This window comes from Balaenoptera physalus (assembly GCF_965194825.1).
Source record: "Balaenoptera physalus genome assembly, chromosome: 16".
NCBI classification, from domain to species: domain Eukaryota; kingdom Metazoa; phylum Chordata; class Mammalia; order Artiodactyla; family Balaenopteridae; genus Balaenoptera; species Balaenoptera physalus.
The window spans coordinates 48,343,285-48,362,952 of NC_138898.1; the positions used below are offsets into that span (position 1 = coordinate 48,343,285).

Genomic DNA, 19,668 nt, shown 5'->3' on the forward strand with positions numbered 1-19,668 from the left:
GGTGGGGCTGACCTTGACCGTGCTGCCCACCACCCCACGGGATGCAGGGCCTGCGTTTCTAGTCCGAGTCATTGCACAGATGCTTTAAACCTCTCCAGTGTTTTCGAATGACACCAAATGGCACATACTTAAAAATAAGGATTTGCCAAGAAGCTTTATGACTTTTGGAAGATAGCAGTTGAGGAAGAACAATCCATTCTCATTGCGGTTCAGTGTTTTAATTGTGAAGCAGAAGCCGAACGGACCTCCCAGCGGACAGTGCTGCCGTGTCCAGTGTCCTGACCTTGTCACCCCTGCCCGACAGTGCTCAGCCATCCTCTCCTCGAAAACGTCCACTCGAAATAGCTAATTAATAAAACTTTAGAATTCCGCACTGGTTATCTTCAAAATGTGACCAGAAATAAGCACAGTAAGATCAATTTGGCTTAAACAAACTCTGGCACATAAATGAAAGGATTGAATTAATATAGTTTACAACTCTGTATCCCGGCTTCCTAAGTCAGTCCTACAGATAATAGTTCGGCTAGGAAGTCACCATTTATGCCAGATTAGCTATAAAACTTGCCAGTTTATTTTGTGCTACTCTTGGTTCTGGAGGGAGAGAGAAGGATCTAATTTGTCTGTTCTTACCTTCCTGTCAGCACCAAACAACAGTATTTGTGAATTAACTTAGCATGAACATTGCAAACTCTTAACTAATGTTCATACTAAACTGAGACAGTGTAAGAGAAGCAGAGACCAGCATTGGGAACAGACTGGCCTGGGCTTGAGTTCGAGCCGCACTCACTACTAGCTGGATGGTCTTGGAAGAATCATTTCTGCTCCATCTCCGCCTTATCATCTGTAGATGGAGGTTTCCAGGAGGATCCAGTGGCTCATGGCTACAAAAGGGCAGAGCGTTATACCAACACTGGGTAGGTTGTTCTTACTTATTACATAAAGAGTGTATCTTTTATTCTAAGAGAGCTATCATCCCAACAGAACTCAGGCTAATGATAATGTAACCTCACCACGATGTGTTTTAGAGTCCCCCCAGAATACTATAACACTCAGTGTGATGGTCAGGTATTGTAGAAGCCAAGACTTAGAAGACAGTTGAGCAGCAAGGAAGTTTTCTTACAGCTGAAGGAAGAATAATGGATACATAGGAGGCATTTAGTAAATATCGTATGGATGGATGGATGCGTGGATGGGTGGGTGGATGGATGGATGAATGGATGGGTGGGTGGCAGACACAATAATTGGAAGAAATAAGGAATTGAGAGAATACAGACCTGGGCTCTCTGCTGTGCATGGCTACCTCATGGGGATCATATTGGCCTCTTGGTCTGGGGACCTGTGATACAGTTCTGCTTCACGCTTGAACTGTGAGGAACATCTCCATCTCTCTTTAAATAAAGTACATAATGGCTCCAAAGGACATTTTTCCTCATCTGGGCCATGTCTCGTGCCATTAATATAAAACTGATGGCTTAATGGAGTTGTTTTTGATCTGTCAAGAAAAGACACACCTAATTCAATTTTGCTATTTTTCCAAGAGTAAGTGTCTTAATTTGCAAGAGAATGATTTGATTAGAATTTTAAGTAATACTGCAGTTATATTTTTAGTCACAAAGATGATATCGAGTGACTCTATGAGACTCAAATGTGGAAAGTCCCAGAGAATTGTGTGAGTTGGGAATTTTATCTTTAACGGCATTCTGGGTTGTTTCTGTGTGTAATGTGATGAATATATTTTAGTCAGAACGAACGGGCTCTCTGACAGGGAATTTTTAATATAAAATATAAAAGCAGGCAGTTTTCATTTAAAGTATAAAGTAGAATTATCCCAGCATATAAAACCATATAAAATCAAAACACCCATCCTTTTTCATCTGTACATCTTCTTTTTAGAGTGTATGTTATTGTGAGGGATTTTTCTAATTCTGATCTTTGTTCCCACCGGGAGAGCCTTGTTTCTTTATTTCCTTCTGCATTACTCTTCAAAATGGGAAATTTCTAGATACTCAAAGGTACCTTTTAAGATGTAGTGTAGGTGTTGAATCTGTTGTCCTTCATGGATGGAACTGGGCCTTCTGTTGGCTGTGGCTACACCAGTCTCTTCTCTTCAGGGGAGAATTCTGAGGTCGAGAGAGGGCCGCGTCTGGGAGCTGGGGCCCTGAGTCAGGCGCTGGGTAGGGGTCCAGGCGTTGGCATTTACCATCTCGGGGCCTAGAGCCAAACACTCTGCTTCCTGCTCTCCAACCTGCTCCTCTGTGAAAAGACAGTAACAGTACAGACCGTACACGGGGTCGTGAGGATAAGTGAGGCAGATACGGCCTCTAAAAGGCCTTGCACAGTGCTGGACCCTGCAAAGCACTTGACCGTTTCCATCAGTCTCACCGTCTAAACAGAGCCTGTGACGGGGGAGCTCACACTCGGGGCACCTTTGGATTTCTGTGCCACCCACAGGCACCCCACCTGAAGGGCTGTCAGAACAGGACTCGTGTGAGTTTGTGAAAGCGTGGCCTGTACTCCGTGAGGTGCCCCCTGTCTCTGAGAACCTGCAGCATCCGTGCTGGATGCTGGCACCGGGCGTCCCCCAGGCCTCCTCGGCTTCATCAGACGGCGTGTCCCTCCCCCGCCAGGAACACGCGGCCACAGGCGGGTCCTTACCCAGCGCTCTAAACTGGGGCCTCATGAGGAAGTGCCATTTCTCTCCTCCCTTTTTTGGAAGATGCTGGAAGGACCACTCAAGCACCTAGACTCTCCTCTAGACAAACTATGACAGAACTGTGTGTATGTATTTTTTTTTCTCTGCACAGCCTAGAACTAAGATAAGCAGAGGTCGTAGAACCCCACATCGATCCCCTGTGAAACCAGAGTCATTCCAGTAACCCCTGGGAAGTCTGGCCAACCTTGAAGGCAAAGCACAACAGTTTCCCACTACATTATTTAAGTGACTTTGTATGCTTCCTGATCATCACTTTGTTTTAACCTAACACTGATCCAAATGCTGAGACAGGTGTAAAAAGAGTAAAAGAGATGCTTTTCGCCCTCCAGCTGCTCAAAACCCCTTTCCCGGTCACAGAACGAACAAGGCTGGGGTTCTCCGGGCTTCTCTGGCCCCTGTGGTCAGCTCGGGGCCCGGACCCATTGACAGGCCCGGCCGTGCCCACAGATGAGTAGCCCTTCAGAGGGCTGCGTCCGGGGCCACTCGGCAGGACAGCTCAACCCTTGTGTTCACTTAGCGTAACCTACGTGAGCCGCTGGCATCACACACTGTTTATAATTGCCAGAAATTAGTTGCTTTAATATTATGTGGCAAACACAGTTTTGCTACTCCTGATCACGGAGGAGCTTTGTGTTATTAGAATTCCCCCAAATTTCCAGTTAGTTTTCGATCACTGGGGCACTATTTTTTCGCTCTAAGTGATAAGTCTGTGGGTGTATTGAGTTTCAGGCATGGGTCAGCTGCTGTGGTTATCACTCAGGTGTGCTGTGAGTGGCGCCCTGTTTTACCCACTAGAACTGAGTCTGGGTGGGCTCCAGGAGGCCACTTTGCCCCCTTCACAGGCGCTGCTGTCCTCAGTTTCCAGGTCGCTTGCATTTGGTAAACCCCTAACTTTTCTTGGAGTTACTTCTTGTCATTTGATAATTTGGTATTAAGATGAGTATCTTCCTGGAAAACTCAGATGCCATTAAGCTATAATTATTTCACAGAAATATAGAAATATTATTTTCTGTGTTCAGATGCAGTCTTATTTATCGTTTTTAAATACAGCTCAAAGTTTTTAAACATCATAAAAAGGAGTATTTCCTCAAAATTGTTTTTGGAAATGAAAACTCAAGAAAATCTGTACAGAGCTTGGTGCAAATACTTGTGACTGCAACATTTAATTCTGCCTGAGCCCACCCTGACTTCATCTGGGCCCAGTGGGTTGGTGATGGACAACAGTTGAGAATATTTCAAGAAAATTATAACCAGAACATCTGCCACAGAAGACTTTTTTTGTCCTCTTTGATTTTTTTCTCTTATCTATCATGTATCATCATGAATCCATTTTACTTTTAGAATCAACCCGGATAGAAACCAATCCATAGGTCACATGGAACTGGCTTTCTTCTCCATAGTGAGAGTGGTTGAGGACTAAATATTGGATGATTTAGTTCAAATTACGTTGCACTAAATAATACCTGTCACATATATTATTTAATAACTTGTCCCTTACAGTCAGCGATGATAAAGTTAGAGTTTAAAATCCACGTGTACTGCTATTGTCGACCCTTTTTATTCCTTGCCGCAAAGAGAGTCTAAGACAGAGACAGTTCCGCATTTCTAATTGTTTTCCATTTGGTTGTAACTTCATGGATATTAAACGCCAACAAATTGTCAGCAGTGGTCATTTCTGTAACTGATGTTGAGAGCACATTTGTTAGCTCCTAACACACCGTATCTCTGGGATGAGTGAGAATCTGTGAAAGAGAAACAGTTCAGGTGACACTGACTCCCATCCACCCAGAAACCAAGTTATTGGCATCAGCCTGGCCGACTGTGGTCCGTACTGATCAGTCACTTCTTGGGTTGTTTCACCAGCGAAGCAGCCAGCGGGGTCTCTGCTGTCTCTGCTCATTCACTCGACAGTGCGGCCTCTAGATGGGGAAGAGGCCAAATGCCTGTTTTTCTCTTCACTTACGTTTTTACTGAGGTGAGGCTTGGAGGGACGCTGTTACAGGGCCCTTTCTTGCCTGGTGGTTTACGGAAGGTGAGACGCACGGGGCGCTGGGGAGGATGGAAATGGAGAGCGCGTGACTGAGGGTGTGCTCCTCCACATGGATCCCTGCGAAGGGCTGATGTGAACGTTCCTAATGAAACTGTCCATCAGTCCCTCGCACCCTCGGAGCACCTCCCACCCTAAGAGCAAGACCTTCCTTTCCCTACGCCTATGAGAGCAGACCTTCTCCAAAAGTCTGTAATTTAATAGCCTGAAGAAAATCTATTTTTCCCCATTTCCATTTACTCTGGTCATTTCCTCAGAATTATGCTTAAACTTGGTTAAATGTGTCTTTTCTCCTTTCTTAGCAGTGGTGCACTGTTTCCTCTCCAGGAGTGTACCATTAGGGTCTGAAACCTAATCTAATATCTTATGTGTTTAATTTCCTTTTCCCAAACATCTATCTCTTCGGCTACATTGTTCAGTGAAGTCGTCCTCTTTATCCGTTTCCAGGCTGTGACATTTACTTTGAATGATTCATTTATTCGGGGTCTTAAAGAGTCCTAGAATTTAAATTTGCATTATATTTGAAAGGCAAACAAAATCTTTGTAAAAATGATGTATGGCTTTAGGCTGTAACTGGCACCTGCTCCTGTCTTGATTTATTATGGAATTTCATCCATTTATTTCGGATTATCAAATGCCAGCCCAGCCCACCTGTGGAGCTTCCCTCCCTCCGGGTGGCAGGTACCAGGGAAGAGGTTAAGGGAGCAGACCTGAGACGTGAGCGGAGGTCCCTCCCTCCAGAAACGCATGGCCCCGGGCTCCTGCCCGCCCTCTCCCGTTGTGTTGTTCCCTCCTCCGTGCCCTCGTCCTGCTCTGTTCGCTGGCTTCTGCCCCCACTCCGAAGTGGGGAGGAGGAAGTTCCCAGTGTGCGCCCTCCCCTGGTCTCCTCCAGGACCGGCTCCAAGTCCGTGACTCGGGGCCGTTCATCTCCAGCCCAGGCCTGGGCCCAGCCTCCTCCCCAGCACTGCTCCCCTGACGCCTTCAGGCCCTGCACACTCCCGTCTCCTCTCCATCCTCTGCATCAGCGTCTGCACCTAAGCCACGGCCCCGTGGTCTGGCCAGAGCGAGTGTCCCCACTCCCACCAGAGCATCCTGCGGTCCACGGCACCTCCACTCCCCTCCACCTCTGCTCTCCAGAGGCCCGCATCTCCTCCCTCTTTCTGACTAGTCTCCCTTCCTCTGGGCCCTTCCACACACGTCCCTCCCCTTGTTCCATCCCCACCACCCCACCCCATGACCTTTCAAGTACAGAGTAGACCTGGCTGCTGTTGCAGAACCTCCAGCGGTGGTTCTCCCAAGGGGCTAGAGACTCTGCTCCTGCCGTCACCACAGGCCCTCAGGGAGCCCCTCCACCAGCTGGGTCCCTGTGCCCTACACAGGTCCTGCCCACCTGGCGAGTGATGAGTTTGTGGCTGTCTTTTCAGATAAGCTGTGGGTACCGTGAGGGACAACACTGTCTCTTGTTGATCCTGGTCTCTCCAACTCCTAGAAGAACCCCTGGCACACGGTTCAGGGATCTTCCGTGAATAAACGCCGCCTTTTAGGATGGCCAGGCCACCTTTCCACTTGTTCTGGATTGTGGTCAGTGAGGACCTTTTTATCAGAAGACCTCCCCACAATGCATCGCATGTACCGTGTACTCAGAGGCATTTGGGGGGACAGTTTTTCTTTGAGGTATAATTCACATACCCTAAAATTCAGTGGTTTTTAGTCTCTTCACCAGATTGTCCGATTCCAGAGCATTTTTGTGCCCCCATCCCCATCAGTAGTCACTCCTCATCCCCTTCTCCTCCCTGTCCCTGGCAATCACTAATTTCTTTTCTGTCTGTGGGTTTTCTTATTCTGGACATTTATAGAAATGGGTTCACACAACGCGAGGCCTTTTGTATCTGGCTTCTTTCGCGTAACATAGTTCCCTTCTCAAGTTTCACTCATGTTGTAGCATGTTCAGTATTTTATTCCTTTTTTATGAATATACGAACAATATTACATTGTCGTCAGTTTATGGACAATTTGGCTGTTTCCACTTAGGCGCTATTACGAATAATACTGTTGTGAACATTTGTGTACACATTTTTGTGTGAAGGTATATTTTCAGTTCTCTTGGGTACATACTTAGAAGTGGATTTCCTAGATCATATGTGTAAGTTTATGGGAAACTTCCAAACTTTTCTACAGCGGCTGCACCCTTTTACTTTCCCTCCAGTGTCTCCGCATCCTCACCAACACTTGTTCATTCTTGTCCTTTTGATCATAACCATCCCAGTAGGTGTGAGGTGCTATCTCACTGTGGTTTGATTTCCATTGCCCTGATGACTAAAGGATGCTGAGCATCTTTTCATGTGTTTGTCGGTCATGTAGATATCTTCTTTGGAGAAATGTCTATTTAAATCATTTGCCCGTGTTTTAATTGTGCTCTTTTTATTATTGAGTTATAAGTATTTTTATATATTCTGAATATGAGACACTTAGCGGGTAAATGATTTGCAAATACATTCCCTCATTCTGTGGGTTGTGTCTTCACTCTCTTGATAGAGTCCTTTGAAGTGAAGCACAGAAGTTTTTATTTTGATGAAGTCTAATTTTCCTATTTTTATTTTGGTTGCTTGTGCTTTTGGTGTCATACCTAAGACTAGTAACATTTTAAAGCTTTATCCTTTGGTCAATAGTCAAAACATCACCTGAGAAATGAAAATGTGTTATTATAATCCTCTGCATCTATTCCAAAAGCTCCTGTTCGTGGGCCCAACAGAAGACATCAGCTCATTCATTTCCTAGTTTTGTCAACTATCCTTAGCCGTTCCTTCTCAGAGCTCAGAGTCTGCCACTGTGGGCTTATCATCTTCCTAGGTTTAAAATATATCTGTGGATATATTCAGGGGCGCTCTCCTGCATCCACAGCTGTCCCAAGTCATCTCCTTCTCCCCGGGTTTCTGTGAGCCCGGGGTCTGTCCTTGTGTGAGGAGTGTCCACCCTCTCACCTGTACCTCTTCCTCCCGCGGTCACCCGGGAGGCTGCCTCCTCCCTTGCCTCTGCTCCACACCCTCTTCCTTCCAAGTCCGGGGCGTCAGCCAACCTGACCCGTTCTCTGTCAAGACCATTCTCAGAGTTTCTGGTCATTTCACATTTGCACTTGCCCAACATATATATGTCATTCACTTCTGAAATTAGGCGAAGAATAAGTCTAAAATATTAAGACGTTTGTAGAAGCCCGTTGCTTGAACATAGAGATGCAAGTCAGCCTCAGCCTCTTCAAACCTCGAGGGCGCTCTGGACTTGCCTCAGTGCTGGCAGATCTTTAAGGGCGAGCAAAACACCTCGGGAAGACACTACTGCTCCCGTGCCTCAGACCATGCAGGCCTCCAGTGACCCAACCCAGCCTTTCAGCTGCATCTCCCGCCCCTCCTGCTGCCCTGTGGTTCCAGCCTCCTTCCCCTGAAACTCCCCACGCTCCTTCCAGCTCCTGACTTCTGGTGCCAAAAATGCTCTTATCATCCCCCCTCCCGGCCCTCACAGTGGTTAACCCCTTCCCTGCCACCCTTCAGAGAGCCTGCCCCTCTTGTCCCTATGTCCTACCTGGCACTAACGTGAAGACAGTGGGCCTTAGCCTGCAGGCTTGTCCCTGCTGGAACGCAGGCTTGGCGAGGGCAGGGACAGCATCTGTCTCCTTCTCCCAGTTGCATGCCCATCACCGGGCTCACGTGGGCGCTCAGTACTCATTTCTTGAATGGGTGAACACTTGCGTGAAGGTGGACTTGCTTTTTGGAAAGGGCCAAGTCACTCGAGATCAGGTTTTCGAAGCAGAGTGAGATAATACGCAGAAATCATACGCATGGGTCCACGGATATCTGTAAGATTTTGACCACTCTCTAGTTCAGCCCATTCTGTCAACCTTGGTGCATAGCAATTCTAGCAAAGAATTTCTGTAGGAAAACGTATTTTTTTTGCAGTCATACTCCCACCCCCCTGAATGGTGTGTGTATCCGTGTTTGACACAAGCTCTTTAAATCCCACCTGTCAAAGTTCTCCGTGACATTCTGAAAATTTTGAACTCTAATATTTTGGTCTATTTCTGGAACTAATCAAAATAGCTAGGGAGTTCCCTGGTGGCCTAATGGTTAGGATTCTGGACTTTCACTGCCATGGCCCGGGTTCAGTCCCTGGTCAGGGAACTGAGATCCCTCAAGCCACGTACTGCAGCCAAAAGACAGCAACAACAAAAATAGCTAATATTTTTAGCTAATATTTAAAAACTGACTAAAAATGGCACTGGCTGTTTTCTGCTTTCTCCATGTCTGAATCAAATGGAATTTTCTACCATCATTATCCCTAACAACCAACACACCTTTCACATCCCCCCCTTTGGCTTAAAGAAGCTCATTCTGTCCTTCCAGTGGGTAAGAAAGGATCCACTTGATTTGTGCTATAGTCCCTTGTCACCAGATGCTTATTTTTATTATGAACTGTTTTATACATGCTAGAAAACATATAACATTTACCCCCCCATGTGCACCAACCGATGTGTTTGAGACCCTCCCATGTGCCACCTCCACCCCCGCCCCTGAGATAACGCTGGTTAGAGTTTCACTGCGTACGTGTGCATCCCTCAGCAATGTTTCACTTTGCCTGTTTTTAAATTTTATGTAAATAGAGTTTCACCGTGTGTGTTCTTCAGTAACTTGCTTTTTTCCTTGAATGTTGTTTTGAGTTTCATTCATGCTAATACACAGACCTGTAGTTTATTTTCAGTGCTGTATAGTATTCCACCGTGCAGCTACATTTATCAGTGGGCGTCCGGAGGCCCCCTCTTCCAAGGCCCTGTCCACTCTTGGGAAATACAGAGAAGGTCCAGGCAAGAAGGATTTCAAGGTTTGGAAAAAAGTACCATCTGCAACATAGCCTCTTTCAAACAGTTCTCTTTACTCCTTGAATTTAAATAAATAAATAAATAAATGGAGTTATCCCAAGATTTATTCCCAGATAACTTTTTGGCTTTGAATAAGCCAAAAATTGAAGTAATAATTGTTATTTTTATGAATGTATAAAGTCAGCGTGGTCTGTGGGTATCAATGCAGCTTAAACCTATGTACTCAAGTTTCAGTTATAGGTTGACTTTTATGCCCATATATATTTAAGTCAGTTGATTTATTCTCATTTGGAGTTTAATTCCCAACCTTGCATAGGATCATGAACTTAGAATTTATGTGTTTTAGAATTTACAATATTAGCTGAAAGCAGTAAAGTTAGAAGACCCGAGTTCTAGTCCCAATTGCACCCCTGAGTAACTGTGACTCTAGAGAAATCACTTGAGCTCTTTGAGCATCCATTCTTGATCAGTAACATGGAGACCACAGGACTCAGCCCAGCTCACGTGGGTCTAGCATAAAGGAGGCTGTTGCCTAAAGCCTGACGCAGAAGACCCCCTCGTTTATCCACCATGTTCTTTCTGGAAGACAAACTCATAAACCCACACTGGGGATGAGGGGGAACAGGCAGTCCACATTGATGGTGGTTCTCTTGTGTGCTGGGACCTGGGTCAGTGCTTCCTCCAATGATTCTATCCAATCTATCTAATCTTCCCACAGCCCCAAGAGCTGATGTCAGCGTCCCCACCGTACACAGAAGGCAGCCGAGGTTGGGGACTGGGGAGGAGTTGGCGGGTGGGGTTCAAGCTCCAGCCCATCCTCCTGCGAAGAGCAAGCTCCTTTCTCACTGTCATGCTGCCACTGTCATTGCTAAAAATTAAAACAAATAATAATCAGAATAAATCTGGGGGCTTGGGTTTGGATTCTCAGGCTCTTGCAGCCCAGCAGAGTTTATCTTGAGGGTTTAGGAAAGTTCTCTTGGAGGTTTTTGGGAAAATGTAACCAGTGAAGACATATGGCCTCTTTATTCAAGTGGAGGAATATTGAGTAGACAGAGTAGGTCACTAAAAAACTCAAAAGTATCCAGAAACCGAGATGGATTTCTAGTTAGTAATTTGAATGTTCTCTGAATTGAGGAATCAAGGGGAAATTTTCTCTTTAAAAAGTACTGTGTGTGGTATTTAATGAGGTAATAATTCAGGACAGAATATAAGTTTCACATTTGTTAGTGGACTTGCTGAGAGCAGAAGGGCAAAGGCTGGTATTGAAACAGGTATTGGATGTGTGACCAGGTGCCTCTGTAGCCACCTGCTTCCGGTCAAAGGTCACTAATCATCCACTGCCTGGCATTACTTCAGCATTCAGTTCATGTCTTAACATGTCTTACACGTGAAGAGACAAACCTTATAAAGCCTTTGATGTCTAAATTATAAATGCCTTTTTGAATAGAAAGCAACCAGCATTGAAGCCCTAAGGATGTTAGGTAAGAAAATGATGGAAGCCACTGCTCCTGGTTAGTTGCCCTTACTAGTAGTTCTACTAACAAATTCCGTTAAGATCCCAGAGCTACATTTTCTTAAAGCTACTTAAAAAAAAAAAAAAAAAAGATTTTGGCACGCATGAGCTCCTTGGCTGTTTCTAAATGGTGCCAGAGTTGGGGTGATGTTTGTTTTCTCTTTGTCATGGCGTTTACATGCCCTGGCTTGGGCTGTGAGTGAAAACGTATTTCATGCTCTCCTGGTCTCACCCCATTCCCCAACACATGTTTGTCTGAGAGACGACACCCAGTTCAGCACAGTGTAGCCCAGCCTGGGGTGGGGGGGTGTCTGCTCCACGTGACAGCCAGGGAACCTTCTAGGAAGCAACCCTTCTTCCTCAAGGACCCTGTTCTGGACACACCTTCTGTGCTCTGTCTCCCATGGTGCCTCCATTGAGAAGTCAGACCATAAATATTTATTGCACCTGAGAATCTCAAAACTGGATTATCAACCCGAGAGTCCAGTGCTGGATTTGCCCTTGGGAGCCCAGATCTCTCAGCCTTGACAGGGACAAATTTATGGACAACAGGAAAGTGTCACTCAGGACGGGGCTGCCAGGCCACCCTGCGGGTCCTGTAGGTGGTGGTGTACACGGCGTCCCTTTGTGGTGGATGGTGAGCTCGCTCAGCGTCGCGGCCGCCCCTCCAGCTGTGTGGCCTCCGCCGTGTCTTCAGCCCAGCGCGTCCTCACGTCCGAGCACTGTGTGTGGGTGTCTGGGCGCAGCGGGGCCTCGGGACCCAGCAGGACGGGCCTGCAGAGGCCGAGAGCAGGCCGCACCGAGAGGGGGCCGGGAAGGGGCGCTGACAGGGCCACAGGCTCAGGTGGTCGTCAGCCGTAAGTTGAGCTCAGCTTTTTGAGTAATTTGTCACGCCTGGCTTGGCCCCTGCTGGGCCCGCACGTGCCAGCTCAGTGTCACGGTGCCTGTCCGCCAGCCGGCCGTCCAGGCCTAGCGTCCTGCTGTTCGCGGCCCAGCGGCTCGGAGGGCCGCACTCAGTGACAGCCAAGTGCTGTGCAGAATAAGCGTGTTCATAATGAGACGTGAATGGCATTAGCGGGTCCCTCCAGGCCTGGGCAGCCTGTCCGGGAAGGCGAGTCACCCGGAGTTCAGCCCACCATGCAGGCTCACGCAGCCAGGCCTCAGGATGCAGTGACCATCTCTGTAAACCATCATATATCATCAGAGGGGCCACTTTTGAACCTTTAAACTCATGTTCCTCTTTAAAAGTTGCATAGAGTCAGCCTGCAGAGAAATTCTGGAATAGCGCAGCCCAGGAAAGCTTTCCCCAGAGATGGGCGTGTCCTGTATCCGCACAATCCAGGCCGGTGGCCCCTGGCCACACGTGGCTGTGCATGCTTGAAATACGGCGAGTGGGACAGAAGAACCCAATTTCTATTTCTTTGTATTTATTAATTTAAATTTCAGTGTAGCTAGGCACCTACAGCTCGTGGCTACCATGTTTGCACAGCCAGCCCTAGAATGTCTCTGGTCTCCTCCCAGGGTGAAAACCTTTCCCTGAATGTAATTAAAGGAGGAGGAGGGGAAGAGCCTATCCCGGGGAACTCATGAGCATCCTCTGCCAAAAGAACAGAAAAATATTCTCCTCTTTTAAAACACATGCTTATCGGCAGCTTACTGGAAGGGCATAATTTTCCCCAACTTACATTGTTAAAAGAGGCCATTTTGAAAAGATCGCTTGAAAATATGGTGAGAAATGCTAGAATTACTTTTGCCCTTCTGGAGCTGCAAATAATAAACTGGCGGTGACCCGCATTCCCCCTGTTCCTGGAGAATTAGCCCGATTTTCAAAACGACTAAAACACGTCTCTTAACTTTTGCGTTGATCACAGGAAGGGGGGGATGAGACATCACGCCGACTCCCCTGAGTGTTAATTCATAAAACCCTACGTGCGGCGCCTCCATCCGCTGTCAGATTGTCCTGACGTTATCCTGTTATTGGGAGGCATGATTCACCTTCCGAGGAAACAGAAGCCACACACAAAAGGGGAAGATTTGCTTTCTGCCCTGTGAAAGGCTGCCACACGCAGGGGTCCTATTAAGACAGCTGGAAAGTTGCTTCAGCGTGTTACGCTTCTAAGTTTTATTGGTGACTGGTTTTTGATTACACATTTGAATGCGTGTGTTCCAGACTGCAGTTTTAATTAAAAGGCAATAGTCTTCTATTTTACTATTGCATTGTGCGCTCCCTGCTAGATTCTCCCCACTTATTCTTATTTTCTAAATGCTCGTGGCTTATCTCGGCTTGAGGCTCTGGTGCCCTTCAGAGCATAACTTCCTGGCCTTCCCTCTGCCCAGTGGTCTTATTTTTTAAGTGTGTATCACCAATTCTTGCTTGGAGTATCGATTCATTTTATCTGTAGGCTGAGAAGAACATTTCGTCCACAGAACTAAGAAGGGGCGGTCCAGCGCTGTCTCACGGTTGTGGATGGAAAGGGAAGAGGCCACTACCAATGTCTCTGTTTTCGTTTCTTCCAATCCAGTTGATGATGACCTTTTGCTGTGATTCTGGAACTATTGGTTTATATATTTTTTCAGTGATACTAGTTTGGGTGCAGTTGAAATCTAAGGGAAACTTAGGCCTCCAAATTGGAATGTTCTCATGAATTATGGCTAATATTTAATTCTCCAACAGGATGTTTACGAGCTTGCAAGGTACCTCTTCCCACACAAGGGTAAAAGATGCATGATTGTATTTAAAACAAAGTGAACTCTGTCACTGTTCTGCGTGTCATTCTGCATGAGCACTTGTTTCCTTAACCGACTCCTGCAGCTACGAGGAGAGAGCTCTGTATCTCGAAGCAGTAATCCAAAACCACCGCGAAGTCATGACATTTGAGGATTTCACAGCCCAGGTCTTCTCCCCGTCTTCCAGCTACTCCGTCAGCGGAACTGGTGAGTGGCCGCTTTATTCTCCCCTCATGCCCTCCAGACGCTCGAGCCGCAGATGTACACCTGTTTTTCACAGATAAATGCTCGCAAATTTACGAAGCGCATTCTCCCCCTGAATCCACTAATGAATATCAAAAGGAGTGATGACATTCATTCTCATTTGTTTTGTATCCAAGCTGTTCGCCCCGTCCTTTTCTCCCGCCATCCTGTTAACCTCCGCATCCAGCGAGGTTAATGAACTTGTTCTCAGTCATGTGCTCCGGTTCACTTGGGGGTGTGGGTTGTTTAAGAGCGATGCCCGAATCAGTGCTTGCTTGTCAAAAAAGAGTTCCTCACAGTCGAAGCCGTTGCCACTGACGCTTAATGGGGATTATGCTGCTGAGATGCTCGGGTCAGGGATTAACGCGGGAGCAATGGGAGGACAGCGTCCCCTGGCCATGGTGACAGCAGTGCGGCGAGCTGGCTTTCTCTCTGGAGCGGTCTGCGTCCCAGGGACCATCCGCCGAGAGCAGCACCTGGTGTGGACCTGCTCTGACACTGGCTCACAATCACTTTCACTTATTAGGCCAGTGGAAATTTTCAGAAAATGTTGTTTTTAGGTTTTACTCTTTTTATATTTCCAATTTAGGAAAGGAAAAAAAATATGTGCTGGCACTTAAACTGATGATATGATTACTGTGGGGTTTTTTTTTTCCCCAAAGAGTAGAATAACTTGTAAATTTCTGTATGTAATTACAGATTAATTGCCTTTCAGAAAGCAAATAGGATATGGAGTCAGTGCACGTTGAAATCCTTGATGAGGGGCTTCCTTCCTCTTCCGCTGGGGCGGGCACAACTGTTAGAGGGCCTAATAGATTTCTACCCTGTGTCAGTTGCCTCTGATCGCTGCCTGGCTTCTCCCATCCTGACTTGTTAACAAATATCTTACACACAAAGTGAAAAAAATTAAATTCGGTGAAATAAATCACTTACAAATAAAATCAGCCATGCATCATTGTTGAGCATCGCTGGCTCCAGTCCTGGCCTCCCCGAGCTTTGTCGGGAGATAAGAGGGAGAGGCTGGCCCCGCACGGGGAGCCAGGAGCAGCAGGCAGAAGGCCTGGGAGATAAGCGGCCACGGAGGTGCGGGAGCCGCGAGATTAACATAATCACGCCTCTGCTTCCCCGGCGAGGCGTCCAGAAACACAGGGATGGCCTCTATTGATCTTTGTTGAACTGGAATACTAAGCAACATGAGAAAAGCTTATAACTTAAAGCTTTGATTAATGTTTCTTACATTAAAAAAGTAGAACAGCTGTGAATTGAATTCTTTTATACACTCTGCCAACATTCTATCTAAAACCAAAAAAAAAACAAAAATCGGTTTCAAGGGAAGTGAAGCTTTCATACCCAGTCTGGCTAGAGGTTTAAAATCACTTCTAATTTATAGGTGAGAGAACATGAAGGATCTACAGCAAAGCTAGTTCTTTAAAGATCTCATTCAGCTTTTTCCCATCCTCATGAAGTACTGGGACTGAAGTTTTTAGTGCAGCGTTGTGGTTGTTTTTTAATCTCGAGAGGGCTTTTTGTTTTTTAAAATTAAAAGAAATTAAGTCATAACTAGATGTTTCCATTTCTTAACTGTTATGTTCTTAAGGCTCTTGATTAAGATGTTACTGAAACAAATATTGAGGAACTTTATTTTCTATGTCTATTTTAGTCTCTATATAAATTAATTTGCTCTTTCCCAGAAGTTCATAATTATTTAAAGCAGTTCAAATGAGTCCGTGTGTAGGCAACATCTTCAGTGAGCCTCTAGGAGTGATTTGGGGTTTTTAAGACCTGCCGTTTGGAGACAGGCTGCTATAAGAATGTCACTGAACAGATAAAGGTTCTGACAGCTCGTTAAGAGTGGGCATGGGAACCTGTAAGAAAGGCACATGAAACCAAAGATGAGATATCAAGACAAACGCCAGTCCTTCCTCTTTTCAAATTATTGACAGCAGTATCACATGTCATAACACGCAGGGTTCAGGGTATTCCGTATGGAGTGATAACATTTTCTACGCATATAGCACCAACCCACGAGCGCGATTATAAGTCTGGGCTTAATGTTCTCTTGCAACGCTTTGCGTATCTGCCCACGACAGCCATCAGGAAAGAGCTAGAAATGAACTTGGTTTGCCCAGGAATCTGAGGGGTACATTTCTGTCCCATTTACAGGCCCACTTTCAGAACCACATTCTCATTTTCAGACCCGTTTTGCTTTTGAGGAATCCCTATTCCCTGTCGGTTACCACTTTGACGGATGAAAACGTTTTTCACTGTGTTTTATTTTCCTGGGACAAGTACAGTCAAACCCAGATGAGCCAGGCAGCTTAAACTAAGAAATTGAGGTGAGGTCTGCTCTTCCAAGCGACAAGCCAGCTGGAAAAATTGACCCTGAGCGGCTTAAGCTCCCACAGCGCTCTTAGGATCCGATCACACCATTCTCGGCAGCGGTGTCTTCAGAGCAGGGCCTCAGGCCCCCGCTCACAGGCACAGTCTGAGGAACTCGGGGCTCAGATCTTCTTTGTGTCCTTGCAACAGGGCCTTGTGGTCAAGCACAGGGACAGTGGCCTGAGCACTGCGTTCGGCCCGCACTGTGCCCTGGGAAATGCCTCCCCTGCTTCCCAGGCTCCCCTACCTCAGCACTGCCGCCTGTCACCCAGGGCAGCCCAGAGGGGCCTCTGGACTCACTGTCGACACCAGGACGTAGGATCTTCTATTGTTAGGCTAACAGGTGGGTGCTCAGCTTATTAAAAGAGGTTCAAAACAACTATTTTCCCAGTCAGAAAAATGTTATTTTAAACACCTCCTGCCCTGTATCTCTTCTGCCCATTACTCATGTTGATAATGCCCAGAGCATAAAAGGTATTTGAGCTGACTTTCCACCCAGCTCTGTAGTTTGCATCTCTTCTGACTCCTTCCTTATTGACCAGCAATTTCTAAAAGGTGGCCAGTGATAAAATACGGGCTGCAGTGAACACACACACACACACACACACATAAGTACATATCTATGTTTTATGCGTGTATTTATATGTGCATTTCGCACGCACACACACACACACATACACTGGGGTGAGAGACTAAGTTTGTGTTTTCAATCATGCTTCCAGGCAAGGGGGTGGGCAGAGAGGCCTTTAAAGAGTTAACTGGAAGGGGAGGGACTGATGTAATCACTGCAGCTCATAGCCAAGTGCATCTGTTCACCATGAGGTCATTCTTCTGCATGCTAATGATTTGGAAAATCAAGTCTAATGCTTGACATTATCGGAAAGGCTATAAATAGTACAAATCTTTACTTTTTGGAAGCTGCTCTTATAAACTAAAGGAGAAAAAAAAAAAAAGAGGGACTTTAGCTTGGACTTGAGATTTTTTTTTTTACAGAACTGCTTTAAAGATCGTGTCTGGACCTTAAAGTCTTGGAGGAATCCACTTATGTCTGTTGATAAATGAATCCCCAAATCACTATTACAGTCACAGCTAGCAATTTGGGAGTGGAGGACTATTGGCACGTGTACTTTGATGTCTGATTGTAAGCATTTTCAAGTACCTCGCTCAGAAGTTGACAAAGATGGGTTTTTCTCAAAGAATGCCTAAAACCAGGTTAAATGAGGGGTCCTTCTCCGGAAACGTGAATTGACCGCCTTTGCTGAAGATGGCTTTCTGCTTTAATGTTGCTGTCGGGAGCCAGCAGAGGGAGCACAAATCTTTGTTTATTTGTTAGCCCTGCATAAACACATCTGATTTCTCCAGATCTGGTCGGAAGCAATTCCTCCTTCACAATAGACTGGATTGTAAAGGCTCCAGGATTTAGAGCAAGTGGAAGGAAATTCCTCACCAGGCCCCATCAGACTCTGCCATTTTTCACGTAGGTCATATTTGGCGCTTAAACCAGATTAGCCTGAGTCGGTGTCAGGCTGCTGCCACCGCTGCAGCTACTGTGCAAGAACGGCAGACCTGCATCTGCACGCCCAGGAGGGTGCACTCTTGGAAAAGCTTACCGTGCTCACCTACCTGACGAAAAAGACTCGTCATTCTTTTCTACAACAAAATCACTGTTTAAAGTTCGCAGGAGACCCTGCCTGGGATCACTGGGTCATTCTGGTGGCCAGTAAGTGTCCTCGTGAGGCTGCAGATGTGTTACACATTGGCCGCAAAGTGAACCTGGCGTATGGATGCTACACAGCCGGATAGCCCAGCAGCCTTTGCGTCGAGGAGGAAGCGGCACCCAGCTCTCGCTTGCTAAGAACCCCGACGGCAGGTGTCCTAGCCCTTCTGCAGTGACCCCGTCACGGCCATTTGCCGGGCGGTAAGCCATCAAGTCAGTCGGCAGAAACAGCACAAGGTGGAACTGACTCTAACCCCCCAAAGATGAAAGGTTTTCCCTGTTCGATGAGGGTGGTCACTTCACAGATTCATTCCATATGTCCCCCTCTTTCCCTCCCTCCCTGTAAAAGTGGTCTGAATAAGGTTTTTGCTGGATAGCACTTCTTATGTATTCGCCTTCCTCATTAATTTGCTGAAACCAGCCAAGGGCATCGTAGAACGTGAAGCTAGAAGGGGCTTCAGGAGACCCCACGTCCAGCCCCTCACATTCTGATAAGCTGCAGCAGCGATGAGGAGCGACCCGGGGCACCAGCCTCAGCCCCTCCACCCTCTTCTCCTCCTCGCTGTGAGGTCAGCACGCGTGTCAGGACAGCATCCCAGGCTCAGAGGGTGACCGCTTCCCTCGGCCCCCGCTGCCCCGGGTAGTTTGTCACCTAACACTGGTTGTTGGTGACCTTGGTCACAGAGCTCCTGACCAGCCAGTGAGAAGGGAGATTTTCAGTTTAAACAACCCGTGCAGCCTCTCTGGGAGGAGAGAAGCGAACACTGTCTCAGTGTGTCTTTTGGAACCGAGCCTGCTGGGGAAAGCTATTTCTCCCTCTTTGTGGTCCTTCAGGAAGTCTTCATGAGATAGGAGTGGGGTTTGGGAACGATGCTGACAGGACCGCAGGAACCGGGGCTCCCAGCGCACGCTGTGTGACGCTGTGGGCTCTGCTCGTTCCTGTCACGGTGGCAGTGTCTGCGTTTGTTGGCCTGTACGCCCGTGGGACCGTGAAGGTCTGTGGGGTCACCTAGCAGCTGTAGCTACAGAATCCTTCTAACCGACCACATCGAACAGATCAGGGAACTGAAGCCCAGAGCATGCGCCGACTTCATATAGTCAACAGACGCACATCAGATGCTCCCAGGTGCCCGGGTGGGTCAAGCTCCAGGGCTCCAGGGGGCTGTCCCAAGGCCGCGAGGGGCTTCAATGTTCTGGGGGTGCTAGGAACACAGCAGGATCCAGGCCCCGAGTACTGGAGTGGAGACAGAAGGCGGAGCCGTCAGCAAGCCTCGGGCCACCCTTCGTGTCCCGGGGTTTGTAGTTTCCTCCCTTGGTGCTGGATACGGTGGGGGCTGGCCTGCCCTGGCTCCCTCCTCAGATCCCACTGACCCCATGCTCAACACTGGCCAGAACCTTCCAGTTCCAGCCTGGAGCCAGCCTCCCCAGCTGCAAGGGGGATGTGTCCTATCAGAGGGCCAGG

The 19,668-nt window shown here is 47.2% G+C and overlaps 1 protein-coding gene across 3 annotated transcripts in view; it reads left to right on the forward strand.

The window, feature by feature from the left end:
* RALGAPA2 (Ral GTPase activating protein catalytic subunit alpha 2) overlaps nt 1-19,668 on the forward strand; it is a 281,664-nt gene that overhangs the window by 245,875 nt on the left and 16,121 nt on the right. For all 3 annotated transcript variants that reach the window (XM_082431631.1, XM_082431626.1, XM_082431627.1), the window contains one exon: nt 13,953-14,074. In XM_082431631.1, the coding sequence (XP_082287757.1) occupies nt 13,953-14,074 (122 nt within the window). The remainder of the gene's footprint in view (nt 1-13,952; nt 14,075-19,668) is intronic.